At 43.6% G+C, this 23,049-nt stretch overlaps 1 protein-coding gene across 1 annotated transcript; it reads right to left on the bottom strand.

Annotated features, from left to right (window-relative positions):
• Positions 1-9,718: 9,718 nt before the first annotated feature.
• On the bottom strand, positions 9,719-14,985 carry LOC118595443 (zinc finger and SCAN domain-containing protein 5B-like). Its single transcript, XM_036205993.1, has 4 exons — positions 14,626-14,985; positions 13,737-13,913; positions 10,845-10,992; positions 9,719-10,401 (listed from the first exon to the last, which is right to left on the bottom strand). Exons 1-4 carry the CDS (start codon positions 14,983-14,985, stop codon positions 9,719-9,721), a joined length of 1,368 nt encoding a protein of 455 aa, XP_036061886.1.
• Between the last annotated feature and the right edge of the window lie 8,064 nt (positions 14,986-23,049).

Below are 23,049 nucleotides of genomic sequence, written 5' to 3'. Positions count from 1 at the left end.
AAAACACTTTAAGTTTTGCTTTGGGGATTTAGCTCAGTGGTAGAGCGCTTGCCTAGCAAGTGCAAGGCTCTGGGTTCGATCCTCACCTTAAAAAAAAAAAAAAAAAGAAAGTTGTATGTGTATGCATGTTTTATATTCATGTTAGTCTCTGGACCAAGTTTGTCCCTAGTGCAAAGGACTTGGAGACCTTGGAGCTGGAGACAATTGTGAGTCTCTGTGGGCATTAGAAATGAAATCTGGGTTCTCTAGAAGAGCAGTGGGTGCTCCTAACTGCTGAGCTATGGCCACAGCATACAAAATGGTTCTTGACACAGGGTCTCTCTGTGGAGCTCTGGCTGGACTCCAACTCACAGAGATCTATCTGCCTTTCTCTGTGTGCCTAGTACCTGGTCTAATTCTTTGTTTGTTTGTTTGTTTTTTCTTGTTTTTTATTTCCAGACAGGGTTTCTCTGTGTAGCTTTGAGCCTTTCCTGGAACTCACTTGGTAGCCCAGTCTGGCCTCAAACTCACAGAGATCAGCCTGGCTCTGCCTCCAGATTGTTGGGATTAAAGGCGTGTGCCACCACCGCCTCTGCCGCCGCCGCCGCCGCCGCCGCCGCATGGATTCTTCTTCTTCTTCTTCTTTTTTCCTGGAGCTGAGGACTGAACCCAGGGCCTTGCACTTGCTAGGCAAACACTCTACCACTGAGCTAAATCCCCAACCCCTCAAAGATTGATGTGTCTTTATTATGTATACAGTATTCTGCCTGCATGCGTCCCAGCAGGCCAGAAGAGGGCACTAGATCTCATTATAGGTGGTTGTGAGCCACCACGTGGTTGCTGGGAATTGAACTCAGAACCTCTGGAAAAGAGCAGTCACTGCTCTTAACCACTGAGCCATGTCTCCAGCTCTAATTCTTTATTTTAATAATTAAAGTGATAATTTTAAAATAAAAACAGTTAATAGCAGGATAGGCAGTATATGGTGTATACTTGTAATTCCAGCACTCTGGGCTCAGTGACTGAAAGGTCTGAGAGTTCAAGGCCAGCTTGGACTAAATAGGAAAACACTGTCCCTGTCAGAGACAGAGAGACAGAGACAAAAAGAGATTGCAAGGCTGGAGATGTAGCTCAGTTGTAGAGTGCTTGTCTGGCATCTTTGAGACCTTGGGTCATGTCCTCAGCACTGCAGAAATAAAGTGAAAAACAAATAAGCCGGGCGGTGGTGGCCCACGCCTTTAATCCCACTGCTCGGCAGGCAGAGGCAGGTGGATCTCTGTGAGTCCCAGGCCAGCCTGGTCTACAGAGCAAGATCCATGAGAGGCACCAAAACTACACAGAGAAACCATGTCTCAAAAAACCAACAAACCAACCAACCAACCAAACAAACAAACAAACAAACAAACAAAACCCTTAAAACCAAACCAAACCAAACCAAAAACCCAAAAAACAAACATCATTATGCCCCCCAATAATGTTAAAAATCTAATACTTTTTAAATGTGTCTGAAGTTGGAACGCTAACAGAACTATTTTCATTATTGGTTTAAATTTGTCCCATAATACTTTGGGGTTTTGTTTTTCTCTTTTGCTTTGGCACATGGTAGGACTGTGCTGCCCGGGCTGGCTTGGGTCTACAGTGGGAGTCCCAGAACAGCCTGGACTACACAGAGAATTTGTGTCTCCAAAAACCAAAAGGAATAAAGAAAGAATAATATTGGACCTGAAGGTGCCTAACTCTGCTTACAGCTCCCAAAGCTGGGGTGGGAGGTTAAAGTTCCAGGTCAGTCTGGAACTAGATACCATTTGAAAAGAAAACCAATAAACAAATTCCAGCGTGCTACCACTAAACCCAGCAATGAGAAGGTCAAGGGATACAGACCCAAGTTAAGTAGAATCTGCCCTTGGAGTCTGCAACAGCATCACAGTGATTACCAGGAGCGGGACACCAAGGAAGAAAGATGTTCATCAAAAGACACAGCAGGTGTTCTAGGTATCTGGGGGTCCTTCTGCTTGTTTGCTGTGAACGCCTCACCTTATGGCCCTGTACAGCAGGGAACTCGGCATGGCATCCTCCTGCCTCAGCTACCTGGTGTGGCATTGCAGGTACTTTGTGCCCAGCTGAATCTTGCAGCAGCCAATTTCTGCCTGCATCTGAACACACAGCCTCCCAAAACCCAACTTCCTCCCTGGTTCACTTACCTTGAGGGTGGGTCCTATCTTCCCGCCAGCAGTAGCTGTGACTCTTCTGAGATCTCTCTGTGAAGTTCTGGGAGCTCTAGGATCAGGGCTTTTATACTGATGCATGGGACTGTCTTCCTGTTGCTAATCTTCTCAGTGATTGGCTGGAGCCTTTAGACACCCTTATAGATGTCATTTCAGACATCCTGAGATTGAATTACAAGTTAACCCTGGGGTTGCCAGAGGGAAGGATGAACTTAAAATAATCGGGCAAAGTCCTGAAGACCTGGGATAGGAGCTAGTGGGGAGGATGAGGCAGGAGGATCATAAAGTCAAGGCTTGCCTGGCCTCCTGGGTGAGGGTAAGGCAGTTTAGGAAATTTGGTGAGATCATGTTTCAAACTTAAAACGTGGATCAATTAATAATTTTATTAGCCTTGGCTGGGGATGCAGTTCAGACTTCAGAGAGCTTGCCTTAGCATTGTCTGTTCATAACTCTGTATAAAACTGGGTGTGTCTGGGCATTGGTGGTGGCTCATGCCTTTAATCCCAGCTCTCAGGAGGCAGAGCCAGGCATATCTCTGTGAGTTTGATGCCAGCCTGGTCTACAGAACAAGATCCCATGATAGGCACCAAAACTACACCGAGAAACCCTGTCTTGAAAAAGCCAAAACAACAACAAAAACCAAACCAAGAACCTGGGTGTGGTGACACACGGTGCAATCCTAGGGAGGAGGGTCCCAAATTTAAGACGGTTTGGGACCAGCCTGTGCTACAAGAGACTCTTTCTAAAAAAACAAATAAGATCTTGGGGCAACCAAGGATGTGTCTCAGAGCAAAGCATTTGCCAAGTGTAGTGAGGTCCTACCTAGTTCCATCTATAGATGATAATACGGTAGATCTGGAACAAGTTAGGACAAGGAATAGAGGAAGATAATCAAAATATGTTGTGTGCATGTGTATGTTTGTAACACATTTTCAAATATATGTTCATGATGAATTACTTAGGTGTGGTGGCACACATCTTTAATAGCAGCACTGAGGAGGCAGAGAAGGGTGCATCTGTGCAAAGTTCAAACCACAGCACTTTCCATGGTATCAAGGGATGCATGAAGAGATTCTGTCTCAGCAGGGTGGTCATAGCTCATGCCTTTAATCTCAGCACCTTGGATGCAGAGGCAAGAGGATCTCTGTGAGTTCAAGGCCTGCCTGGTCTACAGAGCAAGTTCTAGGACAGCCTGAGCTATTACACAGAGAAACCCTGTCAAAACAAAACAAAACAAACATGAAGAGTCCCTGTGTAAAAATTAATAAATAAAGGATAGAAAATTAATAAAATGAAGTAAATGAGTAGGCGTGCCTAGCTCCCTGGTCATGGACTAGGTCTGCATGCTCCTGACATGATGCTAATGGACTAAACCTCTGACATTGTGAACAAGCTTCCAGTTAAATGCTTTCTTAGGGTGTCTTTCTCAGCAATAGAACACTAAGTCACTCGCCTTTTGTTTTGTTTTGTTTTTCTCCTGTGGCTTTGTTTTACTGTAAGTGTGTCTTAACATGGTTTATTTTGGATAAAAAATATTTCTGTTAAAAATTTCATGGGGTTGGGTATTTAGCTCAGTGGTAGAGCACTTGCCTAGAAATCTCAAGGCCTTGGGTTCCGTTCTCAGCTCTGGAATAAAAGAAAAAGAAAAAAATTTCAGTCTATTTTCTTATTTTATTTTGTGTGTAGGATGGGGTAAGGGAAGGTTTTCCAAATGTGCATGTGGACACGTGACAGTTTTCAGGATCTGGTTCTCTCCTTCCATCTTATGGGTCCTGGGGATCCAACTCAGGTCATTGTTTGCAATATACTCCTTTACACACCAATGGCCAGAAATCAATCTCTCTCTCTCTCTCTCTCTCTCTCTCTCTCTCTCTCTCTCTCTCTCTCACTCTCTCCCCTCTCTCTCACAAAAGATTTTTCTTTATTTCATGCACATGAGTTTTCATTTCCACATATCTCCCAGTAGAACTGGAGTTGCAGGTGGTTGTAAGACATCATGTGTGCGCTGAAATGTAAACCTGGGTTTTCTGGAAGATCAGCCAGTGTTCTGAACCTCTTGACCATTTCTCCAGCCCCAGACATAAATATTTCTAAGAATGAATGTAGAAAACCAGAGATCTGCTCCTTCAAGGATGTTGAAATCATGGAGAAAGTTGTACACAGAAAGGCTGTGGAGGCTGAGCACCCCTGTGGTTTGACTATCTGTCTCTTCATTGCATCCTCTGTAATATCCTTTTGTTTGTTTTCAAGACAGGGTTTCTCTCTGTGACAGCTCTGGCTGTCTTGGAACTTGCTCTGTAGACCAGGCTCGCCTCGAACTCACAGAGATCCACCTGCCTCTGCCTCCCAAGTGCTAGCATTAAAGGCGGGTCCCTACCACGACTACTTGGCTGTGATATCCATTTAACAAGTCAGTCTGATTTAAGAAAATGCTCAACATCCTCAGTTATCAGAGAAATGCAAATCAACAGGACTCTGAGATACCACCTTACACCTGTCAGAATGGCTATGATCAAAAACACTAATGACAGTCTATGTTGGAAAAACACTAATGATAGTCAATGTTGACCAAAAACACTAATGACAGTCAATGTTGATCAAAAAAACTAATGACAGTCAATGTTGATCAAAACACTAATGACAGTCTATGTTGATCAGAAACACTAATGACAGTCAATGTTGATCAAAACACTAATGATAGTCAATGTTGATGAAAAACACTAATGATAGTCAATGTTAACCAAAACACTAATGACAGTCAATGTTGAGAGGATGCAGAGCAAAGGAGACACTCCTCCACAGTTCATGGGAATGCAAACTGGTACAGCCACTGTGAAAATCAGTATGGTGGTTTCTCAGAAAATTGGGAATCGATCTGCCTCAAGAGCCAACCATACCACTCTTAGGCATATACCCAAGGAATGCTCAACCATACCACAAAGATACATGCTTAACTATGTTCATAGCAGCATTATTCATAATGGCCAGAACCTGGAAACAACCTAGACATGCCCATCAGCTGAAGAATGGATTAAGAAAATGTGGCTGGTTGGGGATTTAGCTCAGTGGTAGAGCACTTGCCTAGCAAGCACAAGGCTCTGGGTTCAATCCTCAGATCAAAAAAAAAAAAAAAAAAAAGGAAAGAAAAGAAAAAGAGGGCTGGAGAGATGGCTCAGAGGTTAAGAGCACTGAATGCTCTTCCAGAGGTCCTGAGTTCAATCCCAGTACCTACATGGTGGCTCACAACCATCTGCAATGAGATCTGGCTCCCTCTTCTGTATACATAATAAATAAATAAATCTTAAAAGAAAAAAAAGAAAGAAAGAATGAAAGAAAATGTGGCACTGGGTTGGGGATTTAGCTCAGTGGTAGAACACTTGCCCAGCAAGCACAAGGCCCTGGGTTCAATCCTCAGCTAAAAAAAAAGAAAGAATAAAGGAAAAAAAAGAAAAAAGAAAATGTGGCAGCACTAGTGGAAGCCCATGAACAGAGGTCTGGTGGCTGTGGAGTCCCCATGGAACTGGACTAGGCCCCCTGGATACGGAAGACTGGTGTTTGGGTCAAACTATTTGGGGGGCACCCAGGCAAGGGGATCAGGATCCATCCCTGGTGCATGGGCAGGCTTCTGGGAATCCAGTGCCTGTGGTGTGACACCTTGCACAGCCTTGGTGCAGTGGGAAGGGGCTTGAACCTGCCTAGGCTCAGTGTGCTGGGCTCTGCTGACTCCCCAGAGGAGACCTCGATTTTGGGGATGTGGGATGGCTTGGGAAAGAGAGCTGGGGGAAGGGGCAGGAGGGGGAATTTGTGGATAGTACGTGGAGTGAGTAGAAAATTTCTTAATAAAGAAAAATGAAATAGAAAAGAAAATGAGGTACACATACACAATGGAGTACTACTCAGCAGAGAAAAACAATGACAGCATGAGGTTTGCAGGCAAATGGATGGATCTAGAGACAATCATCCTGAGTGAGGTAACCCAAACCCAGAAGGACAAACATGGTATGTACTCACTCACAAGTGGGTACTAGATGTCAAGCAAAGAACAGTCAGACTGCAACCCACAGATCTAAGGAGGCTACCTAGCAGTGGGACCTTAGGATGCCTGTGGCTTATACTAAGTTTTTGTTTTGCCCAATCACTGGGCATGCTGTAGTGAAACATTTCACTATTAGGATGAGAATTTGTACCGTATCAAGCTGATGAAAGGATATGCTGGCTGTACTTTAAGGAGGGAGGCTAGAAAAATGTCTGCTGAAAATCAAACAGTGTAGGGGAAGATGAATAGGAATCTCACTTACACAACGTAAGTAAAACATAGCTCTCTGAACAGACGAAGATAGGTTTCTTCTGTATCCCAGAACAATATTTATATGTATAATTGAACTCTCATTTGGCTTAAAGGGGCTTATTTGGAAATGTTATCATTTTTACTATTTTCTTTTTTGTTGTTGTTGTTTGTTTGTTTGTTTGTTTTTCAAGACAGGGTTTCCCTGATAGCTTTGTGCCTTTCCTGGAACTCACTTGGTAGCCCAGGCTGGCCTCGAACTCACAGAGATCTGCCTGCCTCTGCCTCCCGAGTGCTGGGATTAAAGGCATGTGCCACCACTGCCCGGCCTCATTTTTACTGTTTTCTAAGAGAAAATATTTTCTAGTTTCAAATAACTCTGGACTTTGGAATTATAACAAGTTTTTGTTAAAAAACAAAAACAAAAACAAAAACAAAACCTAGCCAGTCTGTGTATTTCCCTAATGTCTTTGAGTCACTGTACAAGTCAACAGTTTCCAAGGAGGTAATGGTATGTCTTCTAGATTAAAAAGGTATAATCTTAGGTAAATGGTCTTCAACACTTCAAAGACCTACATAATATAGCATCTACAATGCTTGTTAATTTAAAGTTTTTCATAACAGTGAGACACTCTGCTCCTGGTTGTATAGATTTATGTCAGAGAGGATGGGCACTGAAGCAACTCCTTATGGAGTTTGCATTCACTGTGGCAAGGCTATCCACTGGGCCAAGGAACTGCTCTTGCCTCTGACTGCTGTGCAGACTGGACATGCAGGACACACAGGAAAAGACTGTTGAACTTGCCAAGGGCTGGAGAGATGGCTCAGCGGCTAAGAGAACTGGCTGCACTTCCAGAGGTCCTGAGTTCAATTCCCAGCAACCACATGGTGGCTCCCAACCATCTACAACAGTGGGACCTGTTGCCCTCTTCTGGCTAAAAGTGGTACATACAGATAGAGCACTCATGTATGTGAACTTGCCAAAACAGGCAGGACATTTATTCCTAAAATACCCGCTTCCCAGAAGACGCTGCCAGACTTTCTGCAGGACACAGAGGAAAGTGACTGACGAATTTTGCCAAAACAAGGCAGGACGGTCCAGAATTCCTGATTCATAGAAAAGTCTGCCAGCTGCTCTAGACCTATAGGCTGAAGATGGACACCCACAATATTGCAGAGAAACTTTGGGTGACTGTCAGGTTAGCCAAACGTCTCTGTTTTTAGATGATGTTCTATTCTTCTGGGTCTCTGAAGTTGATGACATGACAGCTAAAGCTGCAGCTTTCCTTAGCTGTGGTAGAAAGTCACTCAGGTACAAAGTTTGGAAATCATTTAGGTAGGATAGATGTACATTATCTTCTCTGAAGCTGCTGAATACAAATACACTGAATACTGGAAATGTAATTCTAACTTGTTAATTGTTACTGTTGTATATAGCTTTTAGTATGTTAAAGATAAGAATAAAAATAAAGGTTTTATTTCTTTAATATGTATGCAGTCTTCTGCCTGTACGTATGACTGCACTGCAGGCCAGAAGAGGGCACCACAACACATTTTAAATGGTTGTACACCACCATGTGGTTGCTGGGAACTGAACTCAGGACCTCTGGAAGAACAGCCAGTGTTTTTAACCTCTGAGCCATCTCTCCAGCCACATCTTTATTTTTCTTTAGACAAAGAGGGAAATGTTGTAGAATATTGTTTTAAGGTGTGTTACTTTTGTTTCAGTTGCATTTGTATAACTCTGTGAAGCTGTGTGACTGTGCCTGTCTAAAACACCTGACGTTCTAAAAAAGAGCTGAACGGCCAATTGTGAGGCAGGAAAAGGATAGGAATTGTGAGGCAGGAAAAGGATAGGTTGGCTGGCATGCAGAGAGAATACATGGAAAGAGAAATCTGGAGAGGAGAGTTCTAGGAGTCAGAGAAGGAGGACTCCAGGAGCCAGCCACCCAGCTACACAGCCAGCCACTGAGTAAGAGTAAGATATACAGAAGTAAGAAAAGGAAAAAGACCAGAGGCAAAAGGTAGATGTGATAAGTTAAGCAATGTTGGCAAGAAACAAGCCAAGCTAAGGCCCAGCATTAATAATTAAGCCTATGTGTGATTTGTTTTGGAGCTGGGTGGCTCACCCCTACACCCAAAAGAGCCAAAATTATCAAACAATTTGCTCAAATTCCTGACACATTTGTTTTGAATTTAGAGTAAACGGACTTGCTTAACATTTAAGGACCATTTGAGTGATTCAGGGTTTAAAGTGACCCTTCTTAAATAAGTGACTAGGGGCTGGAGAGATGGCTCAGTGGTTAAGAGCACTGGCTGTTCTTGCAGAAGGACACAGGAGGGTTTGGATCCCAGCACCCACATAAGTGCTCCCAACACTCGGGAACTCCAGTCTCAGGAGATGCAGGGCTCTTTTCTGACCCCCTCAGGCACCAGCCACACATCCTGTGCAGGCGAAGCACCCATAAATAGTTAAAGACCCGTGAGAATCCAGGCGATAGTGGCATGTGCTTTAATCCCAGCATTTGGGAGACAGAGGCCAGCCTGGTCTACAAAGCACAGTCCACGACAGTGAAAGGCTGTTGCACACAGAAACCCTGTATTGAAAATTCATTTTAAAAAAATAAGGGATTGGGAATTTACCTCAGTGGTACAGCACTTGCCTAGTAAGCACAAAGCCCTGGGTTCAGTCCTTACCACTGGGGGGATTCAGGGGGAGGAGAATTGTGGTAATGGGTAGATACTATGAAAGTGTTGTCCTTGGGCAGATAAGTAATTTTATTGGAAAACCACATTTAACAGTGTTATGAGGAGACAAACATCACTCCCATTTTATTATTCAATAATGAAAACTTGAGAATAACAGTACCAAGTAAAAACAAAATATAACAAAAGCCTGCTAAGGAGAGGACCTCTCAACCTTCTGGACAGAAGTATGAGTCCAGTCACAATTTCAATGCTAATCTGGGATACATAAATACATAGGTCTCTTGAGTTTCAAACTAGCCTGATCTATATATAGTGAATTTCTAGGACGGCCAATGACACATAGTGAGATCCTGTCTCAAACACATACACACACAACAGTGGGGCACAGTGAAACAGAAGTGTCCTCAGACCTTCAAGGGATGAGACATCCCTTTAAGTGCTCCCAGGGTGTTGCCATGTAACAAGGGTAACCTGGCAACAGTGAGTGTCTCTAAGAAAAGACTTCACTCTGGATACAGACTCACAAGGATGCCCTTCTTGAATGGATTTTCATGTGTTTTTTCAGAGTCCCCTGCTGTCTGAAGGCCTTGTCACAGTCCTTACAACTGTAAGGTCTTGAGTCGCTGTGGATGCGGAGATGGATATTGAGGTTGCCCCTGTGGCTGAAGCATTTCCCACAGTGCTCACACTCGTATGGCTTCTCCTTTGTGTGGGTCCTAAGGTGACCCCGCAGAGTGGACTTGTGGGCAAACATCATGCTGCAGATGGTACACACATAAGGCTTTTCACCCCTGTGGATGCGCTGATGGACCCGAAGGTCTGAGGATTGCACAAACCCCTTTTTGCACACTCTGCACTCAAAGGGTCTCTCTCCTGTGTGAGACCTCTGGTGGATGATGAACTGAGACCTGTAAGGGAAGCTCTTCTTGCATTCATTGCACACAAACTGAGCCTGGCCGGCAAGATGGTCAACAGGCTCTACAGGTTGTAGGGAAGCAAGGCCTAGCTGCCCATCTTGTGTCTTGTCCACACAGGAGGCCCCTCCTTGACCAGTGGGAACCTTTTCTCCATTGAAACTGGAGAGACTCTGATGATCTGTATGTGCAGCTGAATCTCTTCTTTCCAGAACATGGGTGAATGGTATGACAGCATCTGTATGGGAATCTTCCTGGGGAATCTTCACATCCTTTCTTCTGACAATATCTGATGGAAGGATGTCCACATATAACAATTAAAACTTGAGAGTCCCTCTCAAAAATGGATTGTATTTTATAAACCTGATTATGAGGGGGTGGCACTCTGAGGATGTGGAGATGGAGAACACTGTTGGGTTAGGTTAATTCTCTCCTGTCACCATGAGGGTCCTGAGATAGATCACAGACAGTCAGTTTGAGGGCCAGTGCCTTTCTACACTGAGACACACAACACTTATTAAAGATCCCAACCATACCAGACTCATTATGTCTAAACTCTGGTACTGGCTGGGGACATTCCATCAACATCTCAGGCCTGAGAGCTCAGCCTGTAGAATACTCTAGAAGGCTAGTGACACAGGGGGTGGGAGTGGGTGGTCAGCTTGCTCCCACAGGGAGAGAGTGCTGGGCAAGGAATAGTAAGTCCCCAGTCAGTTCCCACCTCTAACTCACCAGGATCCTGTGTCAGCTGAGGATCCTGAGGTGTCAACACAGAGGCCTCCTGCCTGTCCTGCACAGAGTCACTCCCCGGGCTCTGGTCGGGTCTTGGGTTGTCCTGTTCTTTGCTCTCAGGAACTATATCCAGGAAAACTTCCTCTTTCTTGCCAGGGGACAATGAAGAATTATGGGTATGTGTTTGTTCAATGGAGAGGTGGAGCATAGACATCTGTCTCTACTTCATCTGGGGCACTCAATTTCTCCCCGAGGTGTAGGAATGTTCACACTTCCATGACCTTGACTCTACATGCAAAATGCCTCTCAACCTTGGTGCTATTTGGGGCTAGCAACTTCTGGAGGCATCACCATCCCTGACCTCAAGCTCTACTATAGAGCTATAGTAATAAAAACAGGGCTGGAGAGATGGCTCAGTGGTTAAGAGCATTGGCTGCTCCTCCAGAAGTCCTGAGTTCAATTCCCAGCAACCACATGGTGGCTCACAACCATCTGTAATGGGATCTGGTGCCCTCTTCTGGCATGCAGGCAGAACACTGTATACACAATAAATAAATAAATCTTAAAAAAATAAATAAATAATATAAAAAAATAAAAACAGCTTGGTACTGGAATGAAAACTGACATACACACCAATGGAATCGAATTGAAGACCCTGACATTAACCCACCCACATATGAACACCTGATTTTTGACAAAGAAGCCAAAACTATACAATGGAAAAAAGAAAGTATCTTCAACAAATGGTGCTGGCATACTGGATGTCAATATGTAAAAGATTACAAATAGATCCATATCTGTCACCATGCACAAAACTCAAGTCCAAGTGGATCAAAGATCTCAACATAAATCCAGTTACACTGAACCTGATAGAAGAGAAAGCAGGAACTACTCGAGCACATTGGCATAGGAGACCACTTCCTAAATATAACACCAGTAGCACAGACTCTGAGAGGGCGACAATTAATTAATGGGACCTCTTGAAACTGAGAAGCTTTGCAGGGCAAAAAACATGGTCAACAAGACAAAAAGACAGCCGACAGAATGGGAAAAGATCTTCACCAACCCCACATCTGACAGAGGATTGATCTCCACAGTATATAAAGAACTCAAGAAACTAGACAGCAAAATACTGAACAATCCAATCAAAAAATGGGCTAAAGAGCTCAACAGAGAATTCACAAAACAAGAATCACAAATGGCTGAAAGACATTTAAACAAATGCTCAACATCCTTAATCATCAGAGAAATGCAAATCAAAACGACTCTGAGATACCACCTTACACCTGTCAGAAGGGCAATGATCAAAAACACTAATGACAGTCTGTGTTGGAGAGGATGAGGAGTAAAGGGAACACTCCTCCACTGTTGGTGGGAATGCAAACTTGTACAACCACTGTGGAAGTCAGTGTGGCGGTTTCTCAGAAAATTGGGAAAGAATATACCTCAAAACCCAGCCATACCGCTCTTGGGCATATACCCAAGGAATGCTCAATCATACCACAAATATACATGCTCAACTATGTTCATAGCAGCACTATGTGTAATAGTCAGAGTGCCCATCAACTGAAGAATGGGTTAAGAAAATGTGGTACATATACACAATGGAGTACTACTCAGCAGAGAAAAATAATGACAGCATGAAATTTGCAGGCAAATGGATGGAACTAGAAAAAAATCATCCTGACTGAGTGAGGTAACCCAAACCCAGAAGGACAAACATGGTATGTACTCACTCATAAGTGGATTTTAGATATACAGCCAAGAACAATGCAGGAAAAAGAAACTTTCCTGAGAGCTTCTGGCCTTCCTCTTAGTCTGAGAGTCCCGTCACTGTGGCTTCCTTTGCTCACACCCAGTCAGATGGGGTTATTCCGCTAGGTGTTTTCTCTTTGCTTCTTCACTTGTGTATGGTACTAAGGCTTTGTGCAGGCAAGCACTCTGTGGCTGAGCCAAAAGCCCCTCTTCACCCTGGGGGATTCTAGGCCTGTGTTCTACCTCTGGCCTCTCTGCTGGCCCTCTAAAATATTTTCAGTTTGAAATAGGGTCTTGCCTATTGGCCCAGACTGTTCCTGACATAGTGTGTAGCCCAGACTAGCCTGACACCTGATACCTTAGCCCTCTGAATGGCTTCCAGTCCAGGGAAATACTGTGTTTTATCAGTTTTATTTTGATCCTGGCCTCACACATTTAAGGTAGGAGAGAGAGTCTCACTGTGAAACCTTAGTTGGCCTTGAACTCAGAGACACTGCCAGATTCAGCTTCCTCAGAGCTGAATTCTTTCCTTTAATAAAGTATTTATTTATTCACTTATTTATCTATTTATTTTATATCCACAAGAGAGTTTCCCTTCCTTCCTCTCCTACCACCCCCTGAATCTTCCTTCCCTTTATTAGGAACAGGGCAGACCTCCCACTGATACAAAGCACGGAATCTCACCTGACTAAGCATCTCCCCATGTATTCAGGCTGGGCAAGGCAACCCAGTAGGAGGAATAGGTTCCCAAAAGCCAGTAAAAGAGTCAGAGACAGCCCCTGCTCCCAGTGCACAGAGTCCCACAAGAAGACCAGGCTATGCAGAGGTCTAGTCAGTTCCAGGAAGTTTGCAGCCAACATGACTGAAGAAAAAAATGTCAATGTAATGATGCCTAACAATATTCTGCTATACTCCTAGGTTCATAGCTATCCCAAGTGTCTCAGAGGCTTTCTCCATACTCAATGCTAAGCTTTACTGCAGACAGGCAGATGGACCGGATTTCTGCCCAACAACGTCAAGGCCAGGGTGTGTACATCTACACTGTGTGCCCAACCCCAACCCTCACCAGAAATCTCAAAAACTCTGGTCTTCTAGTTGTTCTCCCAAATCCCCCCAGAGATCCTGTCACAGACGCACCTGCCTGGTGGATGGCTCTTCAGTCTCTGATGGGATCTGCAGCACTGGGGTGGCCTTGCCTCTGTTGAGAGGATCCTGAGACAATTCCACAGCATCCTTTTGATCCTCCTTGGCCTCTGCCTTCCCAACAAGGGGATCCTGAAGGAGGTATAATTGTCCTTGGGAGCGGATTATGGACTGTGGGGGAAAGGGAACAGGATGAGCCCCTGTCTAAGGGCCTGGATGTACCTCCCACAGCACTGTTCCTGGGCTGATTCAGCAGAACAGCTTGACTTATTTGCAAATTTGTCTTCCAGGACATGCATTGTTTCCCAAAGTCATACTCAGGTACACAGGAAACTGAGGACCAGTCTGGGCTACTTGAGACTCTGTCACAAAAAATAAGGGGTGAGGTGTGGGGCCTGGAGGATGGCTCAGAGATTAAGACCACTGACTGCTTTTCCAAGGGCTTAGGTTCAACCCCCAGCATCCACAAGGTGGTGGCTCAGTGGCTCAGAACTCTCTGTAACTCCAGCTCTGAGGGTATCAGATGCCCTCTTCTGGCCTGCAAGAGCACCAGACACAGATTCAAGGGGGAAAAACCAGACAAAAGGAAACAAAAATAAAAAACCAAAATAACAAGGCTTCTGCACTCTGACTCAAGATGAGCCTGTTAGCTTACAGTGTTTCTGATCTGCACAAGACCTGACTTCTAATCCAAGTTAGTGTCCCACATTCACAAAGACAAAACCAGCCCATAAAGGTCCCCAGACATTGCCATTTATCACATAGCTAATCTCTCCTCTTTGGAGCCACTGACTAGGGCTGCACCCTCAGTGGGTTCTGCCTCCAGGTCACCGCAGCCCCAAGGCTGTCCTTTCCCTCAGCCCACAGCTGAGGCCCTGCTTACCCAATGTTGTGGTTTCCCACCATCCCTCAGCAGCTTCTCTAACTCTTTGCAGCTCCTCACTCTGCTCTCCTTCACTAAGGCCTGCAGTTCTGGAGGCATGGAGATCATGAACTGCTCCAACACCAGCTGATCCAGCATCTCCTCCTTGCTGTTCAGATCTGGTCTCAGCCATTGATAGCACAGCTCAGAGATCCTCTTCAGATCCTGGATGGGGTCCGACTGCTCAGAGGGGCTGAAAGCTCTGAACTTCAAGTGCCAAACCTCAGGGTTGTAGTCTGGTTTTTCTGAATTCCTTTCCTGGGATGATAGTGATGGTGTCTGCTCTGATGGAAGGCTGTTTCCAGTCGTGTTGGTAGCCATGTCTGCTGGGAATGTTCTCTGGTCTCTGACAAGTTGGAATTCTATGAGGGACTCCTGTCTCAACAGACCTACTCCTTTAGCACAGAGATGGGCTCTGTGTTGGTCCAGGTGCCTGGGAGGCAAGAAAGAACCAGATCAGTTTAACTCTGCTGCCTCCTAAATGTTTCCATTCCTTATAATATACACTCCCCTGAAGCACACTGGGACTGTTCAGTAAAGCAGAAATCAATCCATTCTATGGATCTGTGAGAGGGCTCAGGTGTACAGGTGTGTGCAGCCAAGCCCAATGACCCCAGCTAAATCCCCTGGACCTACACAGTGGAAGGAGTAGCACTCCTTCCCAAGACAATTAAAAAAATCAATTAGCCGGGCGTTGGTGGTGCACACCTGTAATCCCAGCACTCGGGAGGCAGAGGCAGGTGGATCTCTGTGAGTCGAGGCCAGCCCGGTCTAGAGTTAGTCCAGGACAGGCTCCAAAGCTACAGAGAAACCCTGTCTTGAAAAACCAAAAAAAAAAAAAGCTGGCTGGAGAGATGGCTCAGAGGTTAAGAGCACTGGTTGTTCTTCCAAAGGTCCTGAGTTCAATTCCCAGCAACCACATGGTGGCTCACAACCATCTGTAATGTGATCTGGTGTCCTCTTCTGGCCTTCAGTCATACATGCTGTATACATAATAAATAAATTAAAAAAATTAATTAGTCTAGTCAGCTCTGTATGATGGAACATATCTGTAATTGTAACCAAGGGAGAGGTGGGAGCCTGATGCTTGCCATAATTTAAAACCACTATTACATATATAAATACCAAGTATAAAATAGTTGAGGTCTACAAGAGACTCTCACAATCAAAGAACATGCTGGGCAGTGGTGGCACTCACCTTTAGTCCCTATACTCTGGAGGCAGAGGCAGGAGGATCTCTGAGGACAACCTGGTCTACACAGAGAAACCCTGTCTCAAAAAACAAAAACACAGAACAAAAACACATGGGAATGGTGGATCAACCCATAACCCCAACACTGGAAAGGGTAAAAGCAAGGACCGTTTGAAGCTAGCCTGGGCTACAGAGCAAAATTCAGTTTCAGAACACAAAAACAAACATATATATATAGAAATTAATTCATCATAGTCTTCCAATTCCATGTTCCTACACATGCTGGCTTTAAAGAATCAGTGGTTCCTGATCTTGTCTCCAAATGTGCTCAGGTGGTTCATTTCCACCATATGCATGCAGAAGTAACAGTATCCTTTTTTGTTGCGGTTTTTTCCAGACAGGGTCTCTCTGGTTGTCCTGGAACTTGCTCTGTAGATCAGGCTGGCTGGGTCTCAGAGTGATCTGCCTACCTCAACTTCCCAAGTGCTGGGATTAAAGGACCTTTAGTCCTATGATTCTGGAGGCAGAGGAATGCAGATCTGTCAGTCCCAGACCAGCCAGGGCTATGCAGTGAAACCCAGTCTAAAAAACCCAAACAGCCAGGTGATGGTGGCACACACCTTTAATCCCAGCACTCGGGAGGCAGAGCCAGGTGGATCTCTGTGAGTTCGAGGCCAGACTGGTCTACAAAGCGAGTTCCAGGGAAGGCGCAAAGCTACACAGAGAAACCCTGTCTCGAAAACCAAAAAAACAAACAAACAAACAAACATCACCACAGCTGCCAACCCCCAAATTGTGTTAAAAAGCTAATACTTTAATGTTTCTGGAGTTGTGACGTTAAAAGAGAACTGTTTAAATCACTGATTTAAATGAGTGCCATAGTGGTTTGTGGGTTTTCTGTGGCTTGAAACTCATCCCGTTGTCAGGTTGGGCCTTAAACTCTTAGCACCATCTGCTATCTTGTCTCCTGAGAACTGGGATTACAGGTAAGCGTACCCTCCACAATGGATTTTTGTGTTCTTCATTGCCACGGCGTGGTATAATTGTGTTAAGAATAGCTGCTGAAATGCCAGGCGGTGGTGGCGCACGCCTTTAATCCCAGCACTTGGAAGGCAGAGACAGAACTCTGTGAGTTCGAGGACAGCATGGTCTACATACAGAGCGAGTTCCGGAACAGCTGGGGCTACACAGAGAAACTCTATCTGGTAAAACCATAAACAAACAAACATGCAATCATGTGATGGAGATTAGAGCAAGGTGGAATCTAGGCTTGGAATCCGCAAAGCATCATGGTGAATACCAAGATCCGGGCTCAAGGGAGAATGATGTTCATAAAAGGACACAACAGAAGTTCAATGTGCCTGGGGGTTCTTCTGTTCGTTTGCTGTGAACTCCTCACCTTGCCGCCCTGTATAGCAGCAGGGAACTCCTGCTCTGTATAGCATGGCATCCTCCTGCCTCAGCTCCCTAGTGTGGAGTTGCAGGTACTTCATGCCCAGCTAAATCTTGCAGCAGCCTCTTTTCTGCATATGAACACACAACCTTGCTAGCCCATCTTCATCCCTGGTTTACGTACCTTCCGGGTCCTGTCTTGGTGCCTACAGCAGCCGTGACTCTTCTGAGATCTCTCTGTACAGTGCCTGGACCTCTAGAATCATGGCTTTTATACAGATCTACAGGACTGTCTTCCTGTTGCTAATCTTCTCAGTGATTGGCTGGAGCCTTTAGTCACCCTTATAGATGTCATTTCAGACACCCTGAGATTGAATTACAAGTTAACCCTGGGACTGCCACAGGGAAGGATGAACTTATTAAACTACTCGGGCGTGGTTCTGTGTGTAGGCTTATGATACCAGTTAGTGGGGAGGATGAGGCAGGAGGATCGTCAAGTCAAGGCTTACCTGGCCTCCTGGGTGAGGGTAAGGCCAGTTTAGGAAATTTGGTGAGATCATGTCTCAAACTTAAAAAAGGAATAAGTAATCCCCATTGGGGTTGGGGATTTAGCTCAGTGGTAGAGTGCTTGCCTAGGAAGCGCAAGGCCCTGGGTTCGGTCCTCAGCTCTGGAAAAAAAAAGAAAAAAGCATGAGCCACCACACCTAGCTTTAAAATTTATTGCCAGGCAGTGGTGGCGCACACCTTTAAACCCAGCACTCGGGAGGCAGAGCCAGGCGGATCTCTGTGAGTTTGAGGCCAGCCTGGGCTACCAAGTGAGTTCCAGAAAAGGCGCAAAGCTACACAGACAAACCCTGTCTCAAAAAACAATAAATAAATAAATAGTTTTATCAGCCCCTGCTGGAGATTCAGCTCAGACATCTGAGTGCTTGCCTTACCATTGCAGTAGGCTGGGGGTCTGTTCCTAGCACTGTAGAAAACCCGGTATGCAGATACACACTGTAACCTCTGACAGGAAGTTCAGAAGTTTAAGGCAGCTTGGGGCCAGCCTGTGCTACAAGAGACCCTTTCTAAATAAACAAATATGTAAGACATATTGTTGGGACAACCAAGGATGTGTCTCAGTGGCAAGGCAATTTGCCAAATGTACTGAGGCCCTACCTAGTTCAATCTCTAAAGGATAATAGGGTAGATCTGGGACCAGTTAGGGCAAGGAATAGTAGGAATATGATCAAAATATGTTGTGTGCATGTGTGCAATTTGTAAAACATTAATGAAAATATGTTCAAATGATGAATTACTTAGGTGTGGTGGCACACATCTTTAATGGCAGCACTCAGGAGGCAGAGAAGGGTGGATCTATGCAAAATCCAGACAAGCCTGGTCTACAAAGCAAGTTCCAGGGTATCCAGAGCTGCATAAAAAGACTCTGTCTCAGAGGGGCAGCGGTATCTCATGCCTTTAATCATAGCTTCTTGGAGGCAGAGGTAGGAGGATCTCTGTGAGTTCAAGGTCAGTCTGGTAAAAACAAAACAAAACAAAAACAAGAAGAGAAACAGGTGCACTCCTGTAATCCCAGCACTTGGGAAGCAGAGGCAGGTGGTTCTCTGTGAGTTCAAGGACAGCCTGGCCTGTCTTTGAAATCAATAAAGATTTGTCTTTATTTCATGTATAATTCTTGTACAGTTTCCACAATCTATAATTTACCATTATATGAAGAGTATCTTATTAGCTTATTTGAAGGTAGATACTTTTGAAATAATGTTAAAAGAATTAAAGAGAAGCCTGGCAGTGGTGATGCACGTCTTTAATCCCAGCACTTAGGAGGCAGAGCCAGGCTGATCTTTGTAAATTCAAGACCAGTCTGGTCTACAGAGTGAGATCCAGGAAAGGCACAAAGCTACACAGAGAAACCCTGTGTGTGTGGGGGGGGGGAGGATTAAAGAGAGTTTTGCCTCCCTGGGGATTATAAATTGCTCCTGAAAAAATACAGAAGAGATTCTATTAATTACTTAGGGTATAAAATATCTCTACAAAAAATTAGACCCCAGGGGTATAAATCAGGAAAGATCACTTGTGGATTCTTAATGACTTTCAAAGATTGCTAGCAGACATTTTCTGTACACGACCCACTATTGGGCTAAGTCCTGATGAACTGAGTAATTTCTTCAGTGTTCTAGATGGGGACAGGGACTTAAACAGTCCAAGAGAATTATCAGCTGAGGCTGAGAAGAAATTGGCTTTGGTAGAAAAGAAAGTACAGAATGCACATGTGGATCATGTGGAGCTAGAGCTCTTGCGCAATCTGCTTATATTACCTTCTAGGCAATCCCCTACCGAGATTTTGAAGCAGAGGGAAGATTTCATATTGAAATGGATATTTCTACCACATAAACAGACCAAGAAAGACATATATGAAAAAGATTTCTGATTTCATTTTAAAAGGAAAATTAAGACTTTGTCAATTGACAGAAATGGACCCAGCAGAAATTGTAGTACCTTTAACTAAGGAAGAAATTTCCTCTTTATGGAAAGATAACAAATACTGTCAATGAGCTTGCAGTAATTTTTGGGGGCAGATTTACAACAGTTATCCCAAAAGCAAGAGAATTAAATTCATAAAAAAGAACCATAAAGTGGTGGCTCATGCCTTTAATCCCGGCACTAGGGATCTCTGTGAGTTCAAGGCCAGTCTGGCCTACAGAGCAAGATCCAGGACAGGCACAAAAACTACACAGAGAAACCCTGTCTCGAGAAAAAAAAAGAACCAGTTGGGAGTTGGGTCCTTCAGCACATTGTACGGAGAAACCAATCTCTGGAGTCTCAACATTCTATATGGATGCTAGTGAATCAGGAAAGGTGGGATATAAATCAGATTTAAGTAGTAGTTCAAAGCCAATATGATTCTGTATAAAGGCAGAACCTTATGCCATTCTTATGGTACTAATGGACTTTACAGAACCCCTCAATATAGTTACTGACTCTCAATATGCAGAAATAGTTGTTTTACATATTGAAACTGCTAAATTTATTTCTGATAAAATAATAACTGCTAAATATATTCCTGATAAAACAGAATTAACTTTGTTCTTTATACAATTTCAGGAAATAGTCAGGAATGGGAAACATCCTATGCATATATAACACATATCAGATCTCATTTGGGGTTGCAAGGTCCTGTAGCACAAGGTAATTATGAAATTGATCGAATATTAATAGGAAATATGATGGAGACCTCAGAATTCCACAAAAAAACACCCCACCATGTCAATAGGATTTTTCTATCACTTGGCAACAAGCCAAGGAAATTGTAAAATACAAAAAACAAAAAAAACCTCCTACCTGTTCCTTCTATAACCAAACACCATAACCCACAGGAAAAAATCCTAACGGTATATACAGAAATGAACTTTGGCAAATGGATGTGTTTCATCTTGCAGAATTTAGAAAATTATGATTTGTATACATACAATAGATACATTTTCAGGATTTCAATGGCCAACTGCTTTCAGATCTGAAAAGGCTGATTTTATAATTACACACCTATTAGGAGTCATGACCATAATAGGTGTACCTGTACAAATTAAGACGGACAATGCTCCAGCATATGTCTCCAGTAAAATAAAAAGTTTTTTGAATATTATAATAAAAAGCATATTTCAGGTATACCACACAATCCTAAAGGACAAACAGTTGTAGAAGGATCTAATTGCACTTTAAAAGAAATGCTTAATAAACAGAACTGGGGAGCTAAAACCCCCAAAGATAGATTGCATAGTGTCTTATTATTCTTGAATTTTCTTAATGATAATGAGAAAGGAACAACAGCCTCAGAGAGACATTGGACAGTAGAAAAAAATTACTGAGTTAAACCAGCCTGTGTACTTGAAAGATGTGCTGCCCTCAGAATGGAAACCAGGATATGTGTTATGCTGGGGAAGGGATTTTGCTTTTGTTTCCACAGGAGAAGAAAAGCTTTGGATACCAACAAAATTGGTAAAGATTCTATTCAAACAGGAGAAAGTTCTTGACAATTGTACAAGTTGTAAGGAAAACTCACCAAACAAGGGTCAGGGCAGGGTTCTGTTTGTCTTTACAGGATAATAGAAATACCCATCTTCAAGAAGTCAAAAGACCTTAGATGTCTAGACATCTAAAGAAGAAGGAAAAACTTCTAGGAAAAATTTACAAGCCAAGAAAAATCTGACCTAATGGTACCAATATTCTCTATAAGGTAGAATCTCACTACCTAAACATCCATATCTCCTTACTTCTAGAAAAGTGTAATCAATTATAACCAAATCAATTATAATTATGCATACACAGTCAATTATAATCAAAGATGGCTTTGGAGTTGGAGTGTGGCTCTCTTCTCTAAATCCAAGCATGTTGCTAAAAGAAAAAATTAAGAGTTTCTGACTCATATTAGAAGAGCCACCTGGTGTGAGACAAAAGAAAACCAAAAATCTAGGAATATTTATTTCAAAATCCTTTCTCTCCCCATATTTATTCTTAACTCCTTGGAACCTTTCTTTAGATATAGTGCTACCCTAAAATTTCAACTTTCCATTTTGATATTATTAATGTTTAAGTTTTCCACATTGAACAATAAATTTTTATGATGGCAATCTTCTGGAAGTCCAGAAGGAAGATGGGGCCCCATAACAATGATTCTACCTGGTTCATAATGATGCTATTAAGTTAATAAACACCACTCAAAGACTGGCTTCAGCCTACAAAACTGCTAAAGACTATTCCAAGGTGGCTAGCTGAGATGGTTCACCATCTTACACCTCTAGCCAGAACTTCAGATAAACTTTACCCATTCCTGTGAGACTGGCTACAAACTCTATACCTAGTCCTCATGACACTTAATCACTGTTTTAGTGTTTTTACAGGACCCCACAGAGATGCCGTTAGAGACCCAGGAGAATATATTATCTAAGAACATAGACATTTGGCTGCCTGGACAGTCACCCAAAGTTTCTCTGCAATGTTGGGGCATCCATCTTCAGCCTACAGGCTGAGAGTATCTGACAGACTATTCTGTGGATCAGGAATTCTGGACCGTCCTGCCTTGTTTTGGCAAAGTTCATCAGTCACTCTCCCCTGTGTCCTGCAGAGTGTCTGGCAGAGTCTTCTGTGAAGCATGTATTTTAGGACTGTCCTGCCTTTTTTGGCAAGTTCAACAGTCTTTTTTCCTGTGTGTCCTGCATGGCCGGTCTGCACAGCACATTGTCACCAGTGAAAGGCAAGAGCAGTTCCTTGGCCCAGTGGCTAGTCTTGCCACAGTGAAAGCAAACTCCATAAGAAGTTCCTTCAGTGTCCATCATCTATGACAAAAATTGATACAACCAGGAGCAGAGTGTCTCACAGTCATGAGAAACTCTAAATTAAAAGAGCTTCTTAGATGCCATATTCCGTAGGTCTTTGAAGTGTTTGAAGACCATTTATCTAAAATTATACCAAAAAAACCCCAAAAAATAAAAAAATAAAATTATACCCATATAATCTAAAAAATGCTGGGCAGTGGTGGTGCATGCCTTTAATCCCAGCACCCAGGAGGCAGAGCCAGGCAGATCTCTGTGAGTTCGAGGCTAGCCTGGGCTACCAAGTGAAGGTGTGAAGCTACACAGAGAAACTCTGTCTTGAAAAACCAAAAAATCAAAACCAAAACAACCAACCAACCAAACAAACAAACAAAAACCAAAAAACCATACCATTGCCTCCTTGGGATCTGTTGACTTGTACAGTGACTCACGGACATAGGGAAACACACAGACTGACTTATTAGAAAGGAT

The sequence above is a fragment of the Onychomys torridus genome, chromosome 1, assembly GCF_903995425.1.
Source record: "Onychomys torridus chromosome 1, mOncTor1.1, whole genome shotgun sequence".
Taxonomy (NCBI): domain Eukaryota; kingdom Metazoa; phylum Chordata; class Mammalia; order Rodentia; family Cricetidae; genus Onychomys; species Onychomys torridus.
Note: the sequence above shows the minus strand (reverse complement) of the source record. Positions and strands in the feature narration are given on the sequence as shown.

What these genes read in the sequence shown, in the direction of transcription:
- LOC118595443 (XM_036205993.1), bottom strand. Translation starts at nt 14,985, where the DNA reads ATGGCTACCAACACGACTGGAAACAGCCTTCCATCAGAGCAGACACCA. An exon ending in GTGGGAAACCACAACATTGG is followed by an intron (nt 13,914 to 14,625) that starts GTAAGCAGGGCC and finishes TTTCCCCCACAG; the next exon opens with TCCATAATCCGCTCCCAAGG. An exon ending in TCAGCTGACACAGGATCCTG is followed by an intron (nt 10,402 to 10,844) that starts GTGAGTTAGAGG and finishes TCCTTCCATCAG; the next exon opens with ATATTGTCAGAAGAAAGGAT.